Source organism: Euleptes europaea, chromosome 6 (genome assembly GCF_029931775.1).
Source record: "Euleptes europaea isolate rEulEur1 chromosome 6, rEulEur1.hap1, whole genome shotgun sequence".
Classification (NCBI taxonomy): Eukaryota; Metazoa; Chordata; class Lepidosauria; order Squamata; family Sphaerodactylidae; genus Euleptes; species Euleptes europaea.
In genome coordinates this window covers 34,434,309-34,454,527 of record NC_079317.1, presented here as the reverse complement: position 1 = coordinate 34,454,527, position 20,219 = coordinate 34,434,309, and the positions used below count along the sequence as shown (strand labels likewise).

At 47.9% G+C, this 20,219-nt stretch overlaps 1 protein-coding gene across 1 annotated transcript; it reads right to left on the bottom strand.

Annotated features, from left to right (window-relative positions):
* Nucleotides 1–17,641: 17,641 nt before the first annotated feature.
* On the bottom strand, nucleotides 17,642–19,799 carry IRF2BPL (interferon regulatory factor 2 binding protein like). The gene has a single exon (XM_056851541.1). It carries the CDS (start codon nucleotides 19,797–19,799, stop codon nucleotides 17,643–17,645), a length of 2,157 nt encoding a protein of 718 aa, XP_056707519.1. The 3' UTR covers nucleotide 17,642.
* Between the last annotated feature and the right edge of the window lie 420 nt (nucleotides 19,800–20,219).

The window sequence follows — 20,219 nt, the reverse complement described above, 5'->3', positions numbered from 1 at the left end:
CTTTTTTTAAAGGTCTTTATCCTGAAGAAAATTGCTTAGGGGGAGGAGTCTTTAAACCTCAGGGACTCAGACATCAATGCTACCCTGCTGTCAGGGAACAGAGCATGTTGCCATCAGAAAGCTTTTTCTGACCTACACTTGTGAAATAAATGTCACTTCAGTCCAGTTTCAAAGGACAAAAACTTTTATCTCAGTAGGTGATAATTATTCTAAGGCCTGGATTCAGCAGGCCCCAGCTGAAGCAAAAGCACTCTCCAGGGAAATTTCACACTCACCCATCATTTTGTTTAAACGGGGCTACCACCCATGGAAAGCCACAACACATGCTATACAGGCACAACTGCTGTGCAATAGTAGAAGCCCCATTTAAACAAGACAGAGGGTCAGATCCATATTAAACTGGCAATTGCTACTGATTCCCCCTTCCTCCTTCAGACACACACACACACAGGATTCCCTGTCACCCAGGAGTAGCATGTTATGGAGCTCAGTAGGCTACAGTGCAAGGGAAGTGTGGTATTTTAATAGCTGTAGCTCATTTCATTGTTTTCTCACTAGGGAGACTGTAATCTGTTGCTGGGCAGACTATATCCCTACAGATTGAGAGAGAGAAAGCAGAGGAAGAGGAAAACGAAAGATGGAGGAGAAAGTAGAGTCAGGGCTGTAAGAAAGACTGAAGAATAAAACCTTGTGTTAAGAATCCTGCCTTGCGCTGTCTCCTTGCCTTCATCAGACTTTAAATGGGAGAGGCAGGGAAGGGTCCGTTCCACTGACAGAAAATTTAGACCGAGAGCCAACCCACCCACCACATCAGTGCCAGTGTCATAAGTATCACTGGGATGCTCAGACTGATCCTGCATTAAGCAGAGGGTTGGACTACATGGCCTGTAGGACCCCTTCCAACTCTATGATTCTATGTTTCTACTATGCCTTACCACCACCATGTTTAAATCAAGCCTTGTTCTCTTAGCATTGCAAAGAGTAATGTGCTGTTTTGAGATGAGACAACAGCTGCCGCATCCCATTCCAGGCACTTGCAGCAACTGAGAATCAGAGAACTAGACTGTCAAAAATCCTTCTTACTTCATAACCGCCTCGAGCCACAAGGGAAAGGTGGGGCATAAATATTTTAGCAAATAGGGCATCATACCATGCTACGTTTCGCACTCGTGTGTGTCAGCTGTGAAGGGCTTACACATGTGTAGGATGATATTCTTCACTTTTAAGGCAAACAAAGGAAGAAACTGGGAAAGGATCAAACCCTCCTCTTCCATGTATTTGAACAGATTTTAAAAGGGTCAGCGGTTATAGATTCACACAGGTGCCTTTCATAAACCATGAATACATGTGCAGTTCAGGTTCAAGTTTTTGTATGTGAGGTTTCCCCAATAGGGGTTAAAAATGAGGTCATGATTTGTGTTTCTTTGTTTGTGTGTGTGCATGAATGCATGCGTGGGTTTAGATAAACAAGGGTCCTCCTTCCATAATAATCTGCAGGAAATGTAGTAATTCATAGTTATATGAGTGTGGTGTGGATAGCGTATAGTCAGTCAGCGTGGTGTAGTGGTTAAGAGCAGTGGTTAGGAATGGTGGACTCTAATCTGGAGAATCGGGTTTGATTATCCACCCCTCCAGATGAGTGGCAGATGCTAATCTGGTGAACCAGGTTGGTTTCCCCACTCCTACAAATGAAGCCAACTGGATCACAGCTCTCTTAGAGCTCTCTCAACCCCACCTACCTCACATGGTATCTGTTGTGGGGAAGGGGAGGGAAGGTGATTGTAAACCGGTATGATTCTTCCTTAAGTAGTAGAGAAAGTCTGCATATAAAAACAAACTCTTCTTCTTCTTCTACTGTTGCAATGCTCATATAATTTTTCTTTCTTTCTTTTGAGCCTAAAAAGTAAATAGGCTAAGACAGCACAATCAATCAATGGATTTTTCTGTCACGGGAAAAATCAAACCTATAACAACTCATAAAACATTATTAAAATATCAGAAACTCAGTGGATGTTGATGCTTACTGGTAATTCTTAATACTTTAGGAGGTCAGCAGAAAAGTCTGACATTTGTCAGTAAATCTGAAGCTCAGCTGAATGCCCTTGGCCAATGACCATGTTTCATTGTCATTTCCCTCATACCACTTTAGAACAAAATTTACTATGGCAGATTTAACACATTTTTATTCTAGCATAAGATTTCATGGACTGGAGCCCAGTTCATCAGACGCATGAACTAAGCTGATTTTGCACCTGGTGAAGTGGGCTGAAGCCCATGACAGCTTATGCTAGAATAATATTAATCTTTAAGGTGTCTCATATTGTGTCAGAACACTGGTCTATCAAGGTCAGTATTACCCACCTTAACTGCCAGTGACCGACAGTGGATGACTTTTTCATCATCTCCTACCTGATGAAGAAGAAGAGTTGGTTTTTATATGCCAACTTTCTCTACCACTTAAGGAAGAATCAAACTGGCTTACAATCACCTTCCCTTCCCACAACAGACACCCCAGGAGGTAGGTGGGACTAAGAGAGCTCTTATAGAGATGTGACTAGCCCAAGGTCACTCAGCTGGCTTCATGTGTAGGATTGGGGAATCAAACCTGGTTCTCCAGATTAGTCCACCGCTCCAAACCTCCGCTCTTAACCACTACACCACTCTGATCCTTTAAGGAGAGATACCAAGGATTGAACCTGGGACCTTCTACATGCAAAGCAGCTATTCTGTCACTGAGCCACAGACCGTCCCTGCATAATTGTTTGTTTTTGCTGCAACAGGGTAACACAGCTCTCCTCCTGGAATTTATTGTCATGAGTGGTTTCTGTGTGTGTTAAGTGCCATCAAGACCTTTCCGATTCACGGCATCTCTATGAATCTATGTCCTCCAAAATGTCCTATTATTAACAGCCTTGCTGTTCCAAAATAAGCCCACTGAATCATTTTTTATGACATTTGCTATCACTTACTAGCTAAACATGGTCTATTGCCAGATTACATCCTTCATGTTCTGAAGCTTCCACATACTGTCAGACGATTGGTCCATCTATCTAGTATCAGGTACCCTGGCCCGCAACAGCTTTCCTAGGCAGCAAGCAGGCAGCTTTCCCAGCTCTGTTCTCTTGGATCCTTTTCAAAGGAGATCCCGGGGATTGAACCTGGGACCTTCCAAATGCAGAGCACATTTTCCACTAGTGAACTATGGCCCCTCCCTGACAAAAGGGGAAGGACAAAGCTGAAGGGAGATTGCTCAGGATGATATAGTTTAAGGAAGCAGATTTCACTGGCTTATCAATGAGCCACTCAAAATTTTGTCCACAGCTCTTTTGGAATACAGTAAGTATATTTTTCCAAACAGTGGGATCTAGCTTTAATTACAACAGAATATGTATTCTCAATTAGCCTCGCTCCAAATATGTTGTAGCACAAAATTCCTCCTAGTTTTGCTACCCACTCACCATCAAAAAATCCATGCAGTCGATATATAAGCAAGCTATAAAGAGAAGTTTTCACTTCTAGATATATAAAATTGCCTGCCCACTATTCTTGATCATAGAATGATACGGCTGGAAGGAACCTAAAAGCGATGATTTAGGACCTGGAATTTCAGGATCACATTATGGTAAAATATCTAATTTGAAAAGTAAGCTAAAAGGAACACTAGAAAGAATCACAACATGCAATATAGTCTGAAGATTCCAGCAAAGCTTACATGTATTAACTAATGCAATCTCCTAACTGGTTTACTGGGGACTGTGATAAAATCCACACTAGTGACAGGTATTTAAAAAGCTGTACTGTTTGCAGTAGGAACTGGATAATGAAATCTAAACATGAAAGATTTATATCTGGCCCAAAGGAAATCCTATTTTTATTCCACTCTTTATATTTGTCTTTTGAGGAGTTACTGCAGCTGGATGGCAACCCAGCTTCCAGCACTATTTAATTGCCTGTTTTAACATACATACATGTTCATGGAGTGGTGTGTATTAATTAACAGCACTTGGCTTCCAAATCTGCATGACATAAACTTGGAAGTGTTGATCAGTATGTTCCTGTTTTTCCTTCCTCTCAGAGTTCAAAAAAGGAACCAGTGGGAACTGAAGAACAGCAGTAAGTATAATGGACTAGCCCCATTCTTTGATTAATCAGCGTGTCTCAGATAATAACAAAGCTACGGTGTTGAATCATGGAAAATCTTTGCCTTTGAACTGTCATAGGTAGTCATCTGAACACACCCAGCCATCACACAAGAAGGTCATTGTCTATGCCTGTAGTGATGTTATGCCCAAATCTATGCTCTGTAGTAAAGGATTTCCCAGCAAAATCAAACATGTGAGAAGCTGCTCTAAGCATTTCTGGCCTACTCTCTCTGTACCATGCATTATGGAGTCTCACTTCAACTTTATGTGCCTTTTATAATTGAATCACTCATACTTCTAGATTTTTATATAATAATAGGCTTAGTGATGATCATGGAGTCTGAAAGTCTGCGTAGCCTTCCCTGCTCTCAGTTCAGAAACTGCACCTTTCAAAATCCAGAAAAGTGTTGCTAGTTGGGCAGAAAAATAACAGGCTTTGCCTGCTCCTATGCTTTAGCAGAGATTGGATATGTAGCAATCAGCTGCAGAGGAAATTGCCGTTCAAGGGGCAGCTACAGCTCACTCTCCCAATCACAGGATCCCAAGAATCTCTGTTTTATCAAAACGACCATCTTCCTAGCCCTCATGATTGCATTTAGGTAGCTTCTTGGAAACCAATGCCTTTAAACTTTCCGCATTTCCAGTGCTAACAAAAACAAATTACAAATCAGAGTTAAAACTTGACAAAACCCTTAAAGGCAAGCTGCTGACTCAGCAAGCTTGATTGACAGTTGCTCACTCAGCCTTGCTTGCAGTCTGCTGTTTCGGGGTGACTAGACTTAAGAACACAGTCCCCTCATTGGGCTTTGTTCCTCTGGCTGTCCCTCTCGCCTGGGGCCTCAGTAGTTAGCAGGACCTCATCAGTCATCTGTTGTGGTTGCTTTTAACCTTGTGGAGTTTGGGTGTTTTTTAGGGAACACGCAGGAGAGGAGGTGGAGGTGACTCCACTCAGTTGGGATGGCTGGTTACCTGGTATAAAAAGCATATTGGACCTTCTGGGATTTAGGTGGTGCAGGGAAGTATATGTTAGGGGCAAGGTGTGGGGAGATATGCAGTCCACAGGGGAAAATATTAAGCTACTGGCCACGGAAAGCTTCATCAGCTGATATCTGCATATCATACTTCACTGGGCACTGGAGTTGACAAGGCAAGCCTGCCTGGAAAAGAAAACTCCTCCCCAACTATGAGGCCATTTATGCTTGGTAATTAGCAGCGCGTTCCAGGCTGAAGTGCCCTGCATATTTTTTTTAGTTTTTCACGCGTCATTCAGGAAGTGACTGCGAAGCCAGCGCATACCTGCTTCACATTTCTTAAGAGCCCCTTTAACGTGAAATTTTGTGTTTGCTTCACCCCCGCCTCGAAGAATCCCCTCAAGGAAGCATGCAAAAGCACAGCTGCACGTTAGCTATCCAAACGGTTGCTAATGGCTATGCGAACAAAGGGAGGAAGGAGCAGGCGACTGGGGTGGGGTGGAATATCTCCGTTTGCATCAGGACCGTGAATAGGCATTTTAAAGGTCGTATTTTTAAAAAGAGCTTTGAGCGAGCATCAAAACTGACCGTGCATAAATGGCCTCAATGGCCTCTCTGAGTAGGCTAGCTACTAGCCTAGCATTTAATAGGTTAAATGCCCCTAACCATGAAGGAACTAGATCTCAGGCATTCTTTCTGCCTCCTCTATCCTAGCTGACATTCTGGAAGTTCTCACTTTAGCCAGCTCAGGGAGCAATCCTAAGCACAAGGACTGGAGAGTTACGCCCCAGGGGGGCTTATTCCCAAGAAAGTGCTCTTAAGATTGCAATCACAGTATTCCTCCCACCCCAAACAATTTGCATCGTTGGTTCTTGTGGGTTATCCGGGCTGTGTAACCGTGGTCTTGGAATTTTTTTTCCTGACGTTTTGCCAGCAGCTGTGGCAGGCATCTTCAGAGGAATAACACTGAAGGACAGCCCGGATAACCCACAAGAACCAATGAACTCTGACCGTGAAAGCCTTCGACAATAATTTGCATCGTATTTGCATGTATGATTAGGGCTTTTCATCTGTTGATGTGTTTGCCTGTTTATCCACTACCACAGCCAGCTGTTCCTGAAAAATTCCAGTCTACTCTGTGGGCCTAAGGAACAATAATACTTCCATATTTACACACACACTCCTTTCCATGTTCATTGTCTGGTACACTCACTATAAAATTTCTCAAAAATAGGTCAGGTTTCTCTGCCTGTCAAAGACTGACAGGAAAATGAACTAAAATAGCAGCAGGTTTTTTTTTGGTGGGGGGGGGTGCTTTCCATTTCCAACATCAAGCACGATGACCTTTTCCAAATGGGGGAGGGAGAAGTTTCCTTCATTGTTCCTAAGTGAATTTCATGCAGGGGAAAGGTGCTAGACTGACACCCACAAATGAAGCCCTCTCTCAACCATAGTGGTAGATGAAAAGCTGCCATTCACACTGCAAGCTTCTCCTAAAATGGCTTAAAATGTGTGTAAGCTCTGAGGTGGAATATTTGCTGGCAAGTCTATAACATCATGAACTTGTGTGCCATCAAGTCTCAGCCAACCTTTGGCAACGCAGTAGTGTTTTCATGGCAAGAGACTAACAGAGGTGGTTTGTCATTGTCTTCCTCTGCATAGAGACCCTGGTATTCCTTAGTGGTCTCCCATCCAAATACTAACCAGGGCTAACCCTGCTTAGTTTCTGATATCTGATGAGATCAGGCTAGCCTGGGCCATCCAAATCAGGGCTTCCTAAAAGATAGCAGGATATGTTACACACAATTACGATTGCTAGAAGAGTTGGTTTTTATATGCCGACTTTCTCTGCCACTTAAGGCAGAATCAAACCGTCTTACAATCACCTTCCCTTCCCCACAACAGACACCCTGTGAGGTAGGTGAGGCTGAGAGAGAATGACTTGCCCAAGGTCACCCAGCTGGCTTCGTGAGTAGGAGTGGGGAAACAAATCCAGTTCACCAGATCAGACTCCACCGCTCAAAACCACCGTTCTTAACCACTACACCATGCTTCAGATATCCAGGAATGGACTGAAACAATTAAGGAAATACATTTCTTAAATTAATGCATCTACAGAAAGGTAAATGTATAAATGAGCTTGATTCAATATGGTTGCCTTGTATCCAGAAAATAGGTTTCGGTAATTAGTCTTGACCACTCTGTAAATTACTGTATACTGTGTACTTTTGTTATATATGTATGCTTTTCTTTGTTTGAGCTATTCTATCTGTAAAAGTTCTTTTGAGTTTGTTAATACAAATTCTTTAAAAAAAAGAACAAAGAAATAAGAAACTATTAACAGTGTTCCCAGTGCTAACACTGGGATGTTCATCTTGTGTATTAACATCAATGTCCTAAGTAGCGTTATACCCTTCTAAGCTCTTATGTTAGAAGAAACTAACTGGAGATACATCTAGTTGGAAAGCTGCATGTAGTCCTTAATCCAAGTATATTTTATTAGATGTTGTTTCTATGCTTCTAGAATGGAAATGTCCACTCCCCCTCTCACCCCCCATGTTCATTAAATTATTCATGGATTCATTGCACGAGCTCATATCTGTAGACAGCACAAAACTGGGAAAGACAACAGTGCACACAAATTTATCAAACACCAATGCAGAGGCACATGGGAGAGAAGCACAAACACTGTAGCCTGCTGTGAAGTCTCTGTTGTTAATGGTACAAGACAAGCAAATACTAGCCAGCCACATGATGCAGTGGCAAAACAAGGAACAAGTTCTACAGGTACACAACAGCAGAATGATAGGTTGTTGTTGTTAACAACAACAACACTTGTACCCCACTTTCCCTGGCAATGCCAGGCTCAGCATACACATTGTCTTTGAAGACTATGGTGTACAACCAGCCATTACATTTTTATTCCATCCATCCACCAAGGCACTTTTTAATCTCATGCAGTACGTTGACTGAGAGTTTCCCCCCCTCAGCCCTTGGATCCATTGTCTTTGCTTCTGGCACATGTCCATAGTATTCCATTTTGAGGGTGTCCACATTGATGCCTGCCCCAAAAAAGCACATTTTCTTTTCTTGATCTGCTTTCCCCCATCCAGCTGTTTCACTTATGCATTCAAAGAAAGTGAGCAACAAGACAGTGCAAATTTCAAACATGCTTTTATATATAAGCATCAACGAGTAAGAGTATGTGAACCAATGCATTTCAATTAAGGGATTGTTTATGTGCTCAAGGATGCAGTTGAAACTGAGACAATCACCTCTATCCACATAGGTTTGCAGGAAATGCTGTGCACCCATTTCTGCTTAGATGATGCTATATCTATTTTGGGATATGAGAGAACCCTGATTTTTTAAAAAAAGTTTCTTCCCCTTTTTCACATAACTTCAGCTTCTAACCCACCCCTTCAATAGGTCAACAAATTAGAAGTTACATGGTTGGTAATCTAGGCTATCTGATTCCGTAAATAAGCCGTTATAGGAAGACTAGCAGTTTAACAAAAATGTGTAGTGATCTCTCTCAGTGCAAAAGGGAAGGTGTCCTAAATGAAAGTGGGATTTGGGAGGGGGACTCTCAGATACTCCCAGAAAGATGACATCATCAGTGGGGAGACTGACCAGCTCAATCAGGAAGGGTTCATCATTCAAGCCAAGGAACTCAGCCGCTGCTTGACCAGAAGTAACAGGGTCTCTTTCTCCAAACCTAACATCTATTACTTTCATGTTGCAAATGCATTCAGAGAAAGCATAAGGCTGTTAATGGTCAATGACTCAATTTTATAGAAAAATAATTCAGTTTCCCAACCCTACTGTAAAGTCAGTTATCCCCCATTTCACATCTGCCGAGAGTTGAATGTAAGGAAAAAGCTACGTAACTTGTCCAAGACAGCTGTCATCACCACACCATGGGTGGAAATTCAGGAATTTCATTTTCAAAAACACTTTGCTTGTCCCAGATTATTTGGACCTGGTAAAATCCTTGTCTGTCAAAGTTGTCCCTCCACTGGTATTCCATTTGCTTAAGGAACATAATGGAATAGTAGACTGCAACAAAGGGGAAAATTTATTGGCATGCAGCATTTGCAATGCTGATTCTACACCTGCCCTCCTGGACATGTCCAAACTTAACTGTGAATTGTTGTGTATCTCAATTCCAAGGATAAAGGAGGGCTGAGTAGTTCAAAATAACAGAGCTTTCCACTGTGAAACAGTTTCAAGCCCTAACTTGCTAAACTATGTACAACCTACCATCTAAAAAATAATAATAAAATTGCCATCATCAGTGATACAGAGTTTCCGGGAAATTCTGAACTGGATTCAAATTTAAATAAATAATTTAAACATTTAGCAAAATTTAAATAATAAAATTTAAATATAAATTATGTATGAGCCTGGAACATGCATGTGGTCTTCATACTTCATATGCCACATTTAGACCATCTAACATGATTGATTTGCAGCACAATAGCCCTGACAACTATAGATAGACAGATTATATTTACATATGTGGGGGAATTTTTTCCATGGAAAAATACAGCACCAGAAAATTTTCCACCCCACAGCACTGGCCATCATACAAATCAGAACAGAAAGTTTTAGAAGGCCATTTATGCATGGCTGTTTCCTTGCGGTCACCCCACTGACTGCTTCGGGGCTTTGCTTTGATTATGCATAACATTTCCAACCGGCGGGGTGACCGTGAGGAAACAGCCATGCATCATCATAATTGGCTGAAGACTGGAAGTATTGCTCTTTCATGATCACTGAGAGTTGTTGTATGGAGAAAGGAAAGACATGGTCACTGACATCCTTTCCTAGGGTTTACCTGGTATGCTAACAGGACATTGCAGTGTTATATAAGTGGCTGAGAAAGGCTAATGTCAATCTACCTGCAACAGTATCCGATTCATTCTAAGTTGCCTATCAACCAAAAACCCATTATAGAACATTACTACCAAATATTGTGTCAGGTTGCGCCAACATAGCTGGCTCAATCTTAGCCAGAGTGAATCACTGAATTTGCATTTGCATGTAAGTTCTTCAAGAAAGCAGCTGTTTTCTTTGTATGCATAGCAGATTGCACAGTATCAGTACTGAATAAATCATGAAAAGGCTGAAAACAAATGTTTTGATTTATTCCTGGCTAGACTGTTTTAGGGTGTTTATTTCCCATAAGTTTTCATTCAATATTGTGACCTTTTCCACTGTCTCGACATTTTTACCTAGGCATTTTTTAAAAATCTGGCAATGAAAAGGAACTCCTAACCCTGGGGAATTCAGTGGTAAACAGCAAGACATTTGAACCTGGGGGCGAACCATGAATGAAAGATCTGTTCAGTCTAGTACTTTTCATTCATGTTTCCCCCCCCCCAAACAGCCCAACTACAGTTCCATGCAAGTCTGAACATGTTCAAATATACACCCAAAATAAGGGCTGCTTCTCATGTTACAAGCTTCCCGGACAAAAGGCTCTTTTGTATAGGAAATAACCTGTAGCCCACATATTTAATTGTACCTTTCATGTAGAAATTGTGTAACCTGTTAAGCGGCCCTAACATGTTAAGAGGCATATTTAGTCTCCCCACTGCGATCCACAGGATATTTCTTCAAAATCACTCCTCTAATTTAAGTGAGGCATATCCTTTGGCCTGGAATGCTGTGTTTTGTTCCAGGGCTCATCCTTCAACATACATCCCTTGACCCCTGCTCTTGGACATCCTAACAAACGTGACATGAGACAAAGTTGGGATCCATTTGTACTATTTAATTTGCATTCAAATGCTGCAATGAACAGTCTCAAATGTCAATAAAGTACCTACACCCTAATGCATCCAGGTTAATTTATTCATATTTGGATGTATTACTAACCCCCCAGAGGACCCTGTGCTGAAATACAGGGGCCTCTGGGGGTTTAGTCATCTATCATAGAGATGAATAAATTCACCTCCTACTATAAAGCATTTTAAATTTCAGTGTAACTGGAAACACTGCCATAAATTCCACAGTGAGCAAGGCCAGCAGCCTGTCCTTAAAAAGTATCAGGTAATTACCCTTCAGGATCCCCTCCTCTCTTCCCCAATTTGGTTAAGGCCCTTTGAAGGATCATGCACCCGACCTGAGGCATAAAACAGAGGAAACCATGGCTGAGAAGCGATTCGAAAGTGCTCAGCCCAGCTACTCGCTCGTCAGGTTTCTTTCACTCCTGTTACGCCACAGCAAGCAGCCTGTCCCGGTGGGTACCCGTGGAGGGGTCCACTGGCGGGAATCAAGGCCCAGGTTGCATTCCAGCCCCTTGGCAAGCACGCCCTATACCCTTAAACACATGCGCTTGGGGGGGGGGGGAAATGGGTCATTTATGCATGTTTTGGATTCGCCCCTCTCTAGATGTACATTTTTCCCATCTGAATTCTCAAAACTCTGCATGGGGGCTGATTTTTGAGAATCCGGATGAGGAAAATGCGCATCTCGAGAGGGGCGAATCCAAAGCAAACCCTCTCGCGCACAAATGGCCATGGGCCGGGCAAGCGGGTGCGTTTGCGTTTAACGCTGCATTGTGGCGCCCACAAACAGAGGCCCCCGTCTCGTCTGGCGCAGGCGGCACCCCAAGGCCGGTTAGCGCGTGACGCCGGCTGCGGACCAAGCACTCCCCGGCGGGGCTTCGCAAGCCCCGGGCGCAAAACCCCGCGGGAGGCGCGCTCTCCGCCTCAGCCGCCGTCACGTGTGAATCCGGCCTCGCAGCCCGCGTCCCCCACCCCACCCCACCGAGGAAAAGCCCTCCCACGCTGCACCGCGGCCCTGTCCCTCCCCGGCGCGTCTCTGCTCCGCCAGCAGCCAAGCCTGAGTCAGGCTGTTTGGAACGAGCGTCGTAGTAGCCGCGAGCTGCGGGCGGAGGAGGGTGACTGACGGGTTGAAGGCGAGGTGAAGCGCCTCCCCTCCTACTCGCAGCGGGCGACTCTCGCCTCCCCCTTCCCCTACTTTGACAAGGGCAGGCCGCTGCAACCCTTGCCTGCCCGAAAGCTCACATTCAGGGCTCAGGTTCCTCCACCAACACCTCTCCCCACCCCACCCCCGACGCCTTTTCAGCTGAGTATTAATGCGGGCAAGGCTAATAAATCCAAGCATGCCCGGTCGCCTTTACTGCAAGACGGTACAATCGGCCCTTCTTGTCTAGGCAGCCTGAGCGGCGGGGTGCGGGGGGGGGGGGGAAGAGAGATGTTGCTTGCGCTCTCGAAACCGCGCAGGCGCATTGCGCGGCCCCATTCCAATCCTTTTTGGGAAGGGGGGCTGGATGGGGAGAGCGTGACAGTCTAGTCCGAGACCCAGTCAAGGGCCGTTAATTCTCTCCGCGTCCACCGGTCATGGCGACCGGGCTGCCTCTCCCGGGGTTTTTACTTCTGCAAAAGTCCCCAGCTGCTTCTGCAGCCCAGCAAGCCACTGGTTTCCAGCCCCGACCCTTTTTGACAAAAGCAAGGGACGCTTCCTTTAAGTATGGAAACAGACCAGGCAAACCTCAGCAGCTTCAGACAATGGGGAAGAAAAGGGCGTGTGTGTGTTTTTTTTTTGGGGGGGGGGGCGGAATCACCAGCCGGGTTAATTGCTTGGAGGGGTTTTTGTGTGCGAGAGAACGTATAATTTTTTTAAAAGCCCACCCATATCAAGACAGAAATAATTTTCCAGGAAAAGATTGTGCCTTCCAAAATGGAGGGCAGGAGCGAGCGAGCTTGCTTGCTTGCTTGGTTGGAGGACGAGGCATGCACAGTAAACCTACGCGAGGAAGGGAGGGGAGGAAAACACCGCGTGGTTGTGCGGGCTTTTAAAGGGAAAGTGTTCTGATGCGCTGCCAGCTTCTATAAAGGTCGCGTTGGGTATGCAAATCAGCGGCAACAACGCAGCATCGCCTACTCAGCCAAGCCTCAATGAGTGACATGCGCACTGCTCGTTGGCTGTTAGCAACTGGCGTTGGAAAGACCCGAGTTGTGCAAGAGCGGGCCCCTCCCCCTCGGGGAAGCCAGTTTATCCTGTCTGTTAATGTGCCCCGGAGAGCCTCGCGAATATTTTTTCTCCCCTCCCTCTTCCCCCATCGGCGGCTTTCTTCACATCCCTCTCCCTCGGTTACAATAGTCAAGAATTTCTGATGCGGTCGTGCCCGGGTGCCCCTCGGCGGGGCGGAGCGGGGACCCGGCTTGGGGGTCTCAGGAACTCGCATTTAACTCGCCTCGTTACGTCCGTGAGTCACACACGTGAAGGCGAGGAAGGCAATTCCTGTTTGCAATAAGATTAGCCTCGGAGCAGGGGCGCCTCGCTGCAAGAACTCGCACGATCTTTTTTGAAAGGCACGCAACCGGAAATGTTTTTGCCTGGAACTGAGGCCATTTGCACGGGAGGTTGTGCCTTGGATTTGCCACTCCCTAGGTGCACATTTTTCCCATCCGAATTCTCCAAACTCTGCACGGGGGCTTGTTTTTGAGTATCTGGATGGGGAAATGTGCATCTAAAGAGCGGCAAATCCAAGGCAAAACCTCCCGTGCATAAATGGCCTGGGTTTTCCAGACTACAGGCTGATACACACACATAATAAGCTCACACCGCGGAGTATTCATTCACGATTTCCTATCCAGGGGTCGAATTATGCACCGTTCGCCCTGCGAGGTTCTCGGGTGGTCTCAATCCCCAACCTGCTTACTGCACTATAATTCTCTTCCACCCTTCGTTCCATGATCTGTACTACCGGCTCGATGCAGATGCCTTCGATAGACGACCAGGGTGTCAGCAGCGGCCTTGTGCTTTTGTCACGTAATTGAGACAAGGCGATGTGTGGCTCTGATCGGCATTGCACGCTGTAAATGGAGAATCGTGGCCGCCAGCCAAGGGGGAAGCTGCGCTGCTTTGCGAGGCCGGCTTTGTCGGAGTCAGCATAACAGTTGACACTCCAGGCCTCGAATGCAAATCGACAGGATGTGTCGCTTTGGCACAGAGGGAAGAGGGTTGCGGGTGCACAGTGCGAGCGGCCCCGCTATGAATGGAGAAGAGGGGAGGGTGCAGACCGACGGAAAGAAAATGGCTTAAAACAGGACAGTTGCGAACCCAGCTACCGCACGCACGGGATAGCTGCGCCTCTCCAAAAACAAAGCCCTTTGAAAAGAAAAGGGGGGCGGCCTGTTGAGGGGAGAAGAGCCATTAAGAAGAGCAACGGCTGCGGTCGGCTGGCAGGCAGGAGCTCCGAGCATCCAAAGAGCCTGACATTTCGAAATAAGGACACGGCTGCGTTCATTAGGGTGCATAGTGCTGTCATCTAGGATATTGCTTTGCTTCTCCTTTTTCTGAAGCGGGATATCTAACGCCATTTTTTAAAAGTCCATTCGTCTACAGCAGACCTGCGTTTTTCACTGACTCCTCAGTTTTAAAAAAATGTAATAAAAGTGTAGCATCGTCCTCTTTGGCATGCTTGGGTTCTTCAGGACATATCTAGAAACACTGTAGTCTTGGGGGGATGCACTTAAAATAGTTGGGTGTTTTCTTTCTTTTTTTTTTTTTTTCAAGTCAGAGGGGGAAATAACCTTACACTTCAGGGAAAATAACACTGCAATGGAATCCCTGTAATTGACAACCTCCCCCACCCCCACCCCCAAGATTAGGGCTTGTCAGCTGTGAGTTGTCTTTTAAAAAGGCTCTGCAGTGGGATCAAAGAAAGCTGGCTCATATGCCCAGACTAGCTGCTTAATGGGTCAGAGTAAAAGGAAAGGTCACATGGTTACAGAAAACCTCCATACAACAAATGCCCTCAAGCTATGGTTAACTTTAATTAACTACAGTATTACAATTCACTGCAAGCTTGTTTTTCCACACATGCTCAGTGTCTCTCAACAGTCTCCTTGTCAACAGAAATAAGATTTGAGGGGGGGGGGAATGGGACTACCTTGAAAAACAGATTAAAGGGGGGTGAGGAAAACCCTGCAAATTAAGCAAAACTCTCTGGGGACTTTTTCGTTACAATTCCTTTTAATTACATAATTTCACTAGGAAAAAAACCTGTATGTTTTTGGCAGGAGAAAGATAATGACCAGTTATTTTTCCCCCTCTCATCTTTCTAAATCTGACATTAGGATATATTTAAGGACACACCACGTCAATTGACTACTGACACAGATTTGACTCATATAAATTCCTGAGTGCAGATAACAAAATTAAAATCCAACTTTATTTGTTTAAACAACTTGGGAGCCTAATTTTATTCATTTCTCCCAAGTGTCAAAAGCTTATGTGGGTTGTGAGATTGATGTAGTAATGCTATCCTTTACAGGTTAAAAAATATACAAAAGATAGTCATCTTTTAAAATAGTAGAATAGGGAACACGGGTGCACATCAAAGAGGGAAAACACCACAAAGATCAGGGCTGTAGCTCTGAAAATCTTTGTACACATGAAAGCTCTTAGCCCCTGGTCTCCTACTATTTCATTTATCCTGACTGACAGGAACAAAAAAACAAAACTGTAGAACTAGCAGTAACCAAAAACAAGCCTAAAGGCCTAGAGGACTTCTTTAAAATGTCTCTTTGCAGCTGTTTTGTTTTTTTTAATGTAAATACTACTGGCTGCCGGTAACCTCTGGTACAATGAACTCTTCATTCATGCTGCAGAAATCTTGTTGTTGCTATGAGGGAGTTTGTTGTCTACCTTTCCTCCCATTTGTCTCACTGAATAAGACAAAAGTTCATGCTAGGGGTTGTTTGTATTTTCGAGCCAGTCAGAGGGGCCTGTGTGTTTACTCTGCCTGTTGATCACCCAACAGGCATTTGACCACCCCCAGGTATCGGAAAATGGTAACTGTCACTTGCAGAAAAGAACTATAGTATTTGCCTATTACCTAGAGGGATGCTCTTTAATTTATTGTCATTAATAACTTCTTTTACAATGGAGAAAAAATTGGGGTAACTCAGAGTGGAGTTTATCATCCTTCAAAACCAAAGAAAATGTCTTTTCAAGGTCAAAGATACACCAAATGCAGGGCTTCACCAATCCTTTTTGTGCTGAGGTCAGTGAAATAGTGGTGGCTATTACCCCTGCCAAGATTGACTTCCCCCCCTTCCTTTGTGCTGCTTGGTAGGAACCCAACTTTACTTGGAAGTAAGGCCTGCTGATCTCAATGGCACTTTCTCCCAAGTAATGATAGATTGCAGTCTTACAGTCTGGCTGAGGTCAGTAAAACTCTTCCAGAGGACAATGCACATTTGTAACCTTCATTGAGATTCACTCTTGCTCTTTTTGTTGGTTGGTTTGTTTTGTATGAAAAAGGCCTGTAACGCTCTTTATTTCGATTATGCAGTTCTCATACAACAGATGACTCTTGCATAACAGAAAATCCACAGCTGTAAGAGGAAATGGAGGACAGGGACAGTGAATAGAAAATGCTTAGTCAGCAACTGTTCTTGCAATATTAAGAGGTGAAATGTAAATGGGCACAGTGCCAATGGGTAGATAAGATGGCATCATAAGACATATTCTTCCTTATTTGTGTGCAAGTGGCACAATTAGAAGATTTAGACTTCTGGTAGAATGGAGAGAGATTCCAAAGGTATTTTGGTCTCTGTTGTCAAAGTACTGGGCAAAATAAATAAATAAAAATCCCTTACCCATGAACTATTAATATCAATTGAATTTATTACAATTTACTAAGCTCCAAGGCACATTACAGTGTTCTGTTAACTACAGAAATGTATAAAGGACAAACAGAGCATGTTTTCCATGTACAGCAATTTTGCTCTAGTGTTCAAAAGCTTCCGTGCATCAATAAAGCAAAAAGGGAAAAGAAAGAGAGTAAAACGTTCAGAGATCAATAGAAACAAACTGAAACATTTTCTTTACAAAGTTGCAACAAAAAACACCCCCATACCACCCCACCATTTTGCAAACAAACAAAAAAGGAAATTAAAAGAAAACAGGAAAAGGAGGGAAACAAAAGAAAAAACAGACTAACACCTCTGGGCTTGTAAAAACATAAGCTGTCACCATTTTGTAGCATTTTTTTTTCTTTTAGGCATCAACACTGGCCTTGGCAAAAAGAAAAGTTTTTTTAATGTTTTTTTTTTTAATTTTTCTTCTTTTAGAGAAGTGCATACATTTACAAAAATACACACCAGCAGCAAGGAAATCGCTAACGGCTATTAAACTGTGTACCTAGCCAACACACTGCCAAAGAAATGAGAAACAGGTATTTATGTGGTAACCAAACAATATTATATTCTGTTTTAACAAAACAAAAAAAACGGGGAGGGGGGAAAAGAACAGCTCTATCCTTCAAATGAAGAAGGGTACATACCTTTGTTTCAAAATATAGAAACATACGACGAAAATAAGGTCTATACATAAGACTAAACTTTTTGCAGTACTGTTCCTCGTGGGGTTTTTTGTTTTGTTTCCAATATTCACAATTCTACATCTTCAGAAGGCTGAAGGGAGTTGAGTTGGCTGCGCGTGTGTGCCGTCGGGTTTTTTTTTGTTTGTGTGTGTGTGTTGTTCAAGGGTCTCTCTCCTTTTTCACTTTCACGTCGCCGGCTAAAATGGTCGCGATCTCGCCCTGCATGAATGCCCAAGGCACGTTGGAACCGACTAAGGGGCATTTCTCGCCGCTGGGGCAGTAGACCTCGCCCGTGGCCCCCTGGGCCTTGATGCTCTCCCGGGAACAAGGGAAGCAGAACTTGTGGCTGGGCACGGACGGGCACTGCACGAAGTGGGTGTCCTCCAAGCGTTCGTGGCAGATGGTGCAGCACAGGGGCCCGCTGTTGGCCATGGGCGAGTCCGGAATGTTCTGGGGGTGCACTTGGTCCATGCCGGGGTGGGCGCTGGGGGGCGGCGGGGGCGGGGGGGCCACCTGCAGGCCGAGCTCCCCGTTGCGGGAGGCCAGGCGGCGCTGGCCGGGCACGGAGGCCGGCGAGACGGGGCTGCTGCTGTTCCGCCGCGTGGACGTGGTGGAGTGGACCGAGCTGCCGTCCTTGGGCGAGTGGGCATTGCCCAGGGTGTCGGCCACCGACATGAGGGCGGCCATGGGCGACTGCCCGTTCTGGGGGGCCGACTCGGGCGGGGTGGTCCGGTTGGGGTGGGGCCCGAGGGGCGGCGGGGGCACCCCGGCGAAGCCGCCGGCCGACATGGTGAGCTTGAGGGCCTCGCTCTGGCTGGCCAGCCACTGCTGCCGCTGCTGCTCGTCGCTCAGCTTCAGGCCGCCCTCCGACGCCGAGTCCGACGGCTCCGGGGAGGCCTTCCTCTTGCGCAGGCCGCCGCCGCCCCCCGCCCCCCGGCCGCCCCCCGGCCCGCTCGCCCCCCCGCCGGCGGAGGAGGCCCGCGGCAGGCTGACCAGGGCGGTGGGCAGGAGCGGGCAGGAGGCGTCGAGGTAGGGCTGGGGCAGCATGTCGGCGCCCACCAGCTCCTTGAAGAAGCGCACCGACTCGGGCAGCAGGTCGCCCAGCAGGCGCCAGTCCCCGGAGCCGTGCTTCTTCTCGTACTCGAGGTACTTGAAGCCCGACGAGAGGCCGCGGCCGAAGTCCTTCATGCAGTCCTGGTACATCTGCTTGGCCACGCCCGAGGCGCTGGAGAAGACGGTGCCCGAGCCGCTGGGGTACTCGACGAACAGCTTCAGCTCGTAGTCCAGCCCGGGCTTGGCCACGGCGTCGAAGGCGAACACGCGGCCCAGCAGCGCGTGGTCCTTCTTGAAGCGCACCTCGTAGGGCGTGCAGCCGGCCAGCGCCAGCAGCGTGTCGCGCACCAGCTTGGGCTTGCTGGCCCACTCCTCGGCCCGGTTGCGCAGGCTCTCGGCCAGCTCGGCCAGCGCCTCGCCGTTGCGCTGCTTCTCCTTCAGCTCCCGCTCCGCCTCGCCGCCGCCGCCGCCGCTGCTGCTCGACACCGAGCCCGGCCGCTTGCCGCACGCCTCGCCCGACGACGCCGTCGAGGAGGAGGACGACGACGACGAGGAAGAGGACGACGACGAGGAGGCCGGCGGCCCCCGCGGGGGAGCCAGCGCCCCGCCGCCCGGCCCGTTCAGCAGCGTTTGGGGCAGCAGGTTGGGCGGCACGTTGAGTCCCGGCCCGCCGCCCGGGGGGAGGCCGCTCACCAGGCCGCCGTGGGCCCCCCGACGGGAGGAGGACGACGACGAGGAGTTGGGGCTCTGGCGGTTCAGCTCGGGCGGCCCGTCGTCGGGGACCTTGGGGAAGCCGTTGGGGCCGCCCAGGCCGTTGGGCAGGCGTCCGGCGTGGCTGCCCGGCGGGGGCGGGGGCGGGGGGTACTCGAAGCGGCCGCGGGGCTCGCTCAGGCCGTAGCGCTCCAGGCCCGACGGCGCCTTCGACGAGGCGGCGTCCACATGGTTGAGCTGCTGCTGCTGCTGCTGCTGCTGCTGCTGCTGGGCCGCCGCCGCCGCCGCCGCCTCCTTGGCCGAGAGCGCCACGGCTTTGACGCCGACGGGCGGCGGCGGTCCGGGCGAGCGGCCGTCGGGGAAGCAGCCGTGGGCCCGCTTGAGCTGGCGGGCCGTCTCGATGACGAACTCGATGCGGTCGGCGCCCTCGTAGTTGACGCAGCCGCGGCACACGGGCTCGCTGAAGTCCCAGATCATGGCCCACGGCATGCGCGGCAGGTCGCACAGGTAGCACGACTGGCGCCGCGACGACGACACCTGCGCCGACGACATGGCCGCCGCGGGGCCGGCCCGGCCGGCCCGCCGACGCCGCTGCCCGCCGCTGGCCGGGCTGCTGCCGCTGCTGCCGGGCGGCGAGGCGGAGCGGCGACTACCGGGGCCGTCGGGGGGCTGGGCGCGGGCGCTCGGCGGGGCAGGCGCGCCTCAGGGCGGCGGCGGCGGCGGCGGCGGCATCCCGGCCCGCGGCAGCAGCAGCGGCGGCAGCAGCAGCAGCAGCAGCAGCGCCGGCCGGGCGGCCCCCGCTCACATCCTCCGGCGCGGCCGGCTGGGGAGTGGGCTGGGGCGGCCGGAGCGTCACTGCGGGCTGATGGCGCGGCGCCTTGCGAGCGCAGCTCTGCCCCTCCTCCCGGCGCGGCGCTCCGTCCGCCTCTCGCCCGCTCCCCCAGCCCGGCCGCCAGCTGGGTGGGGCGCTCA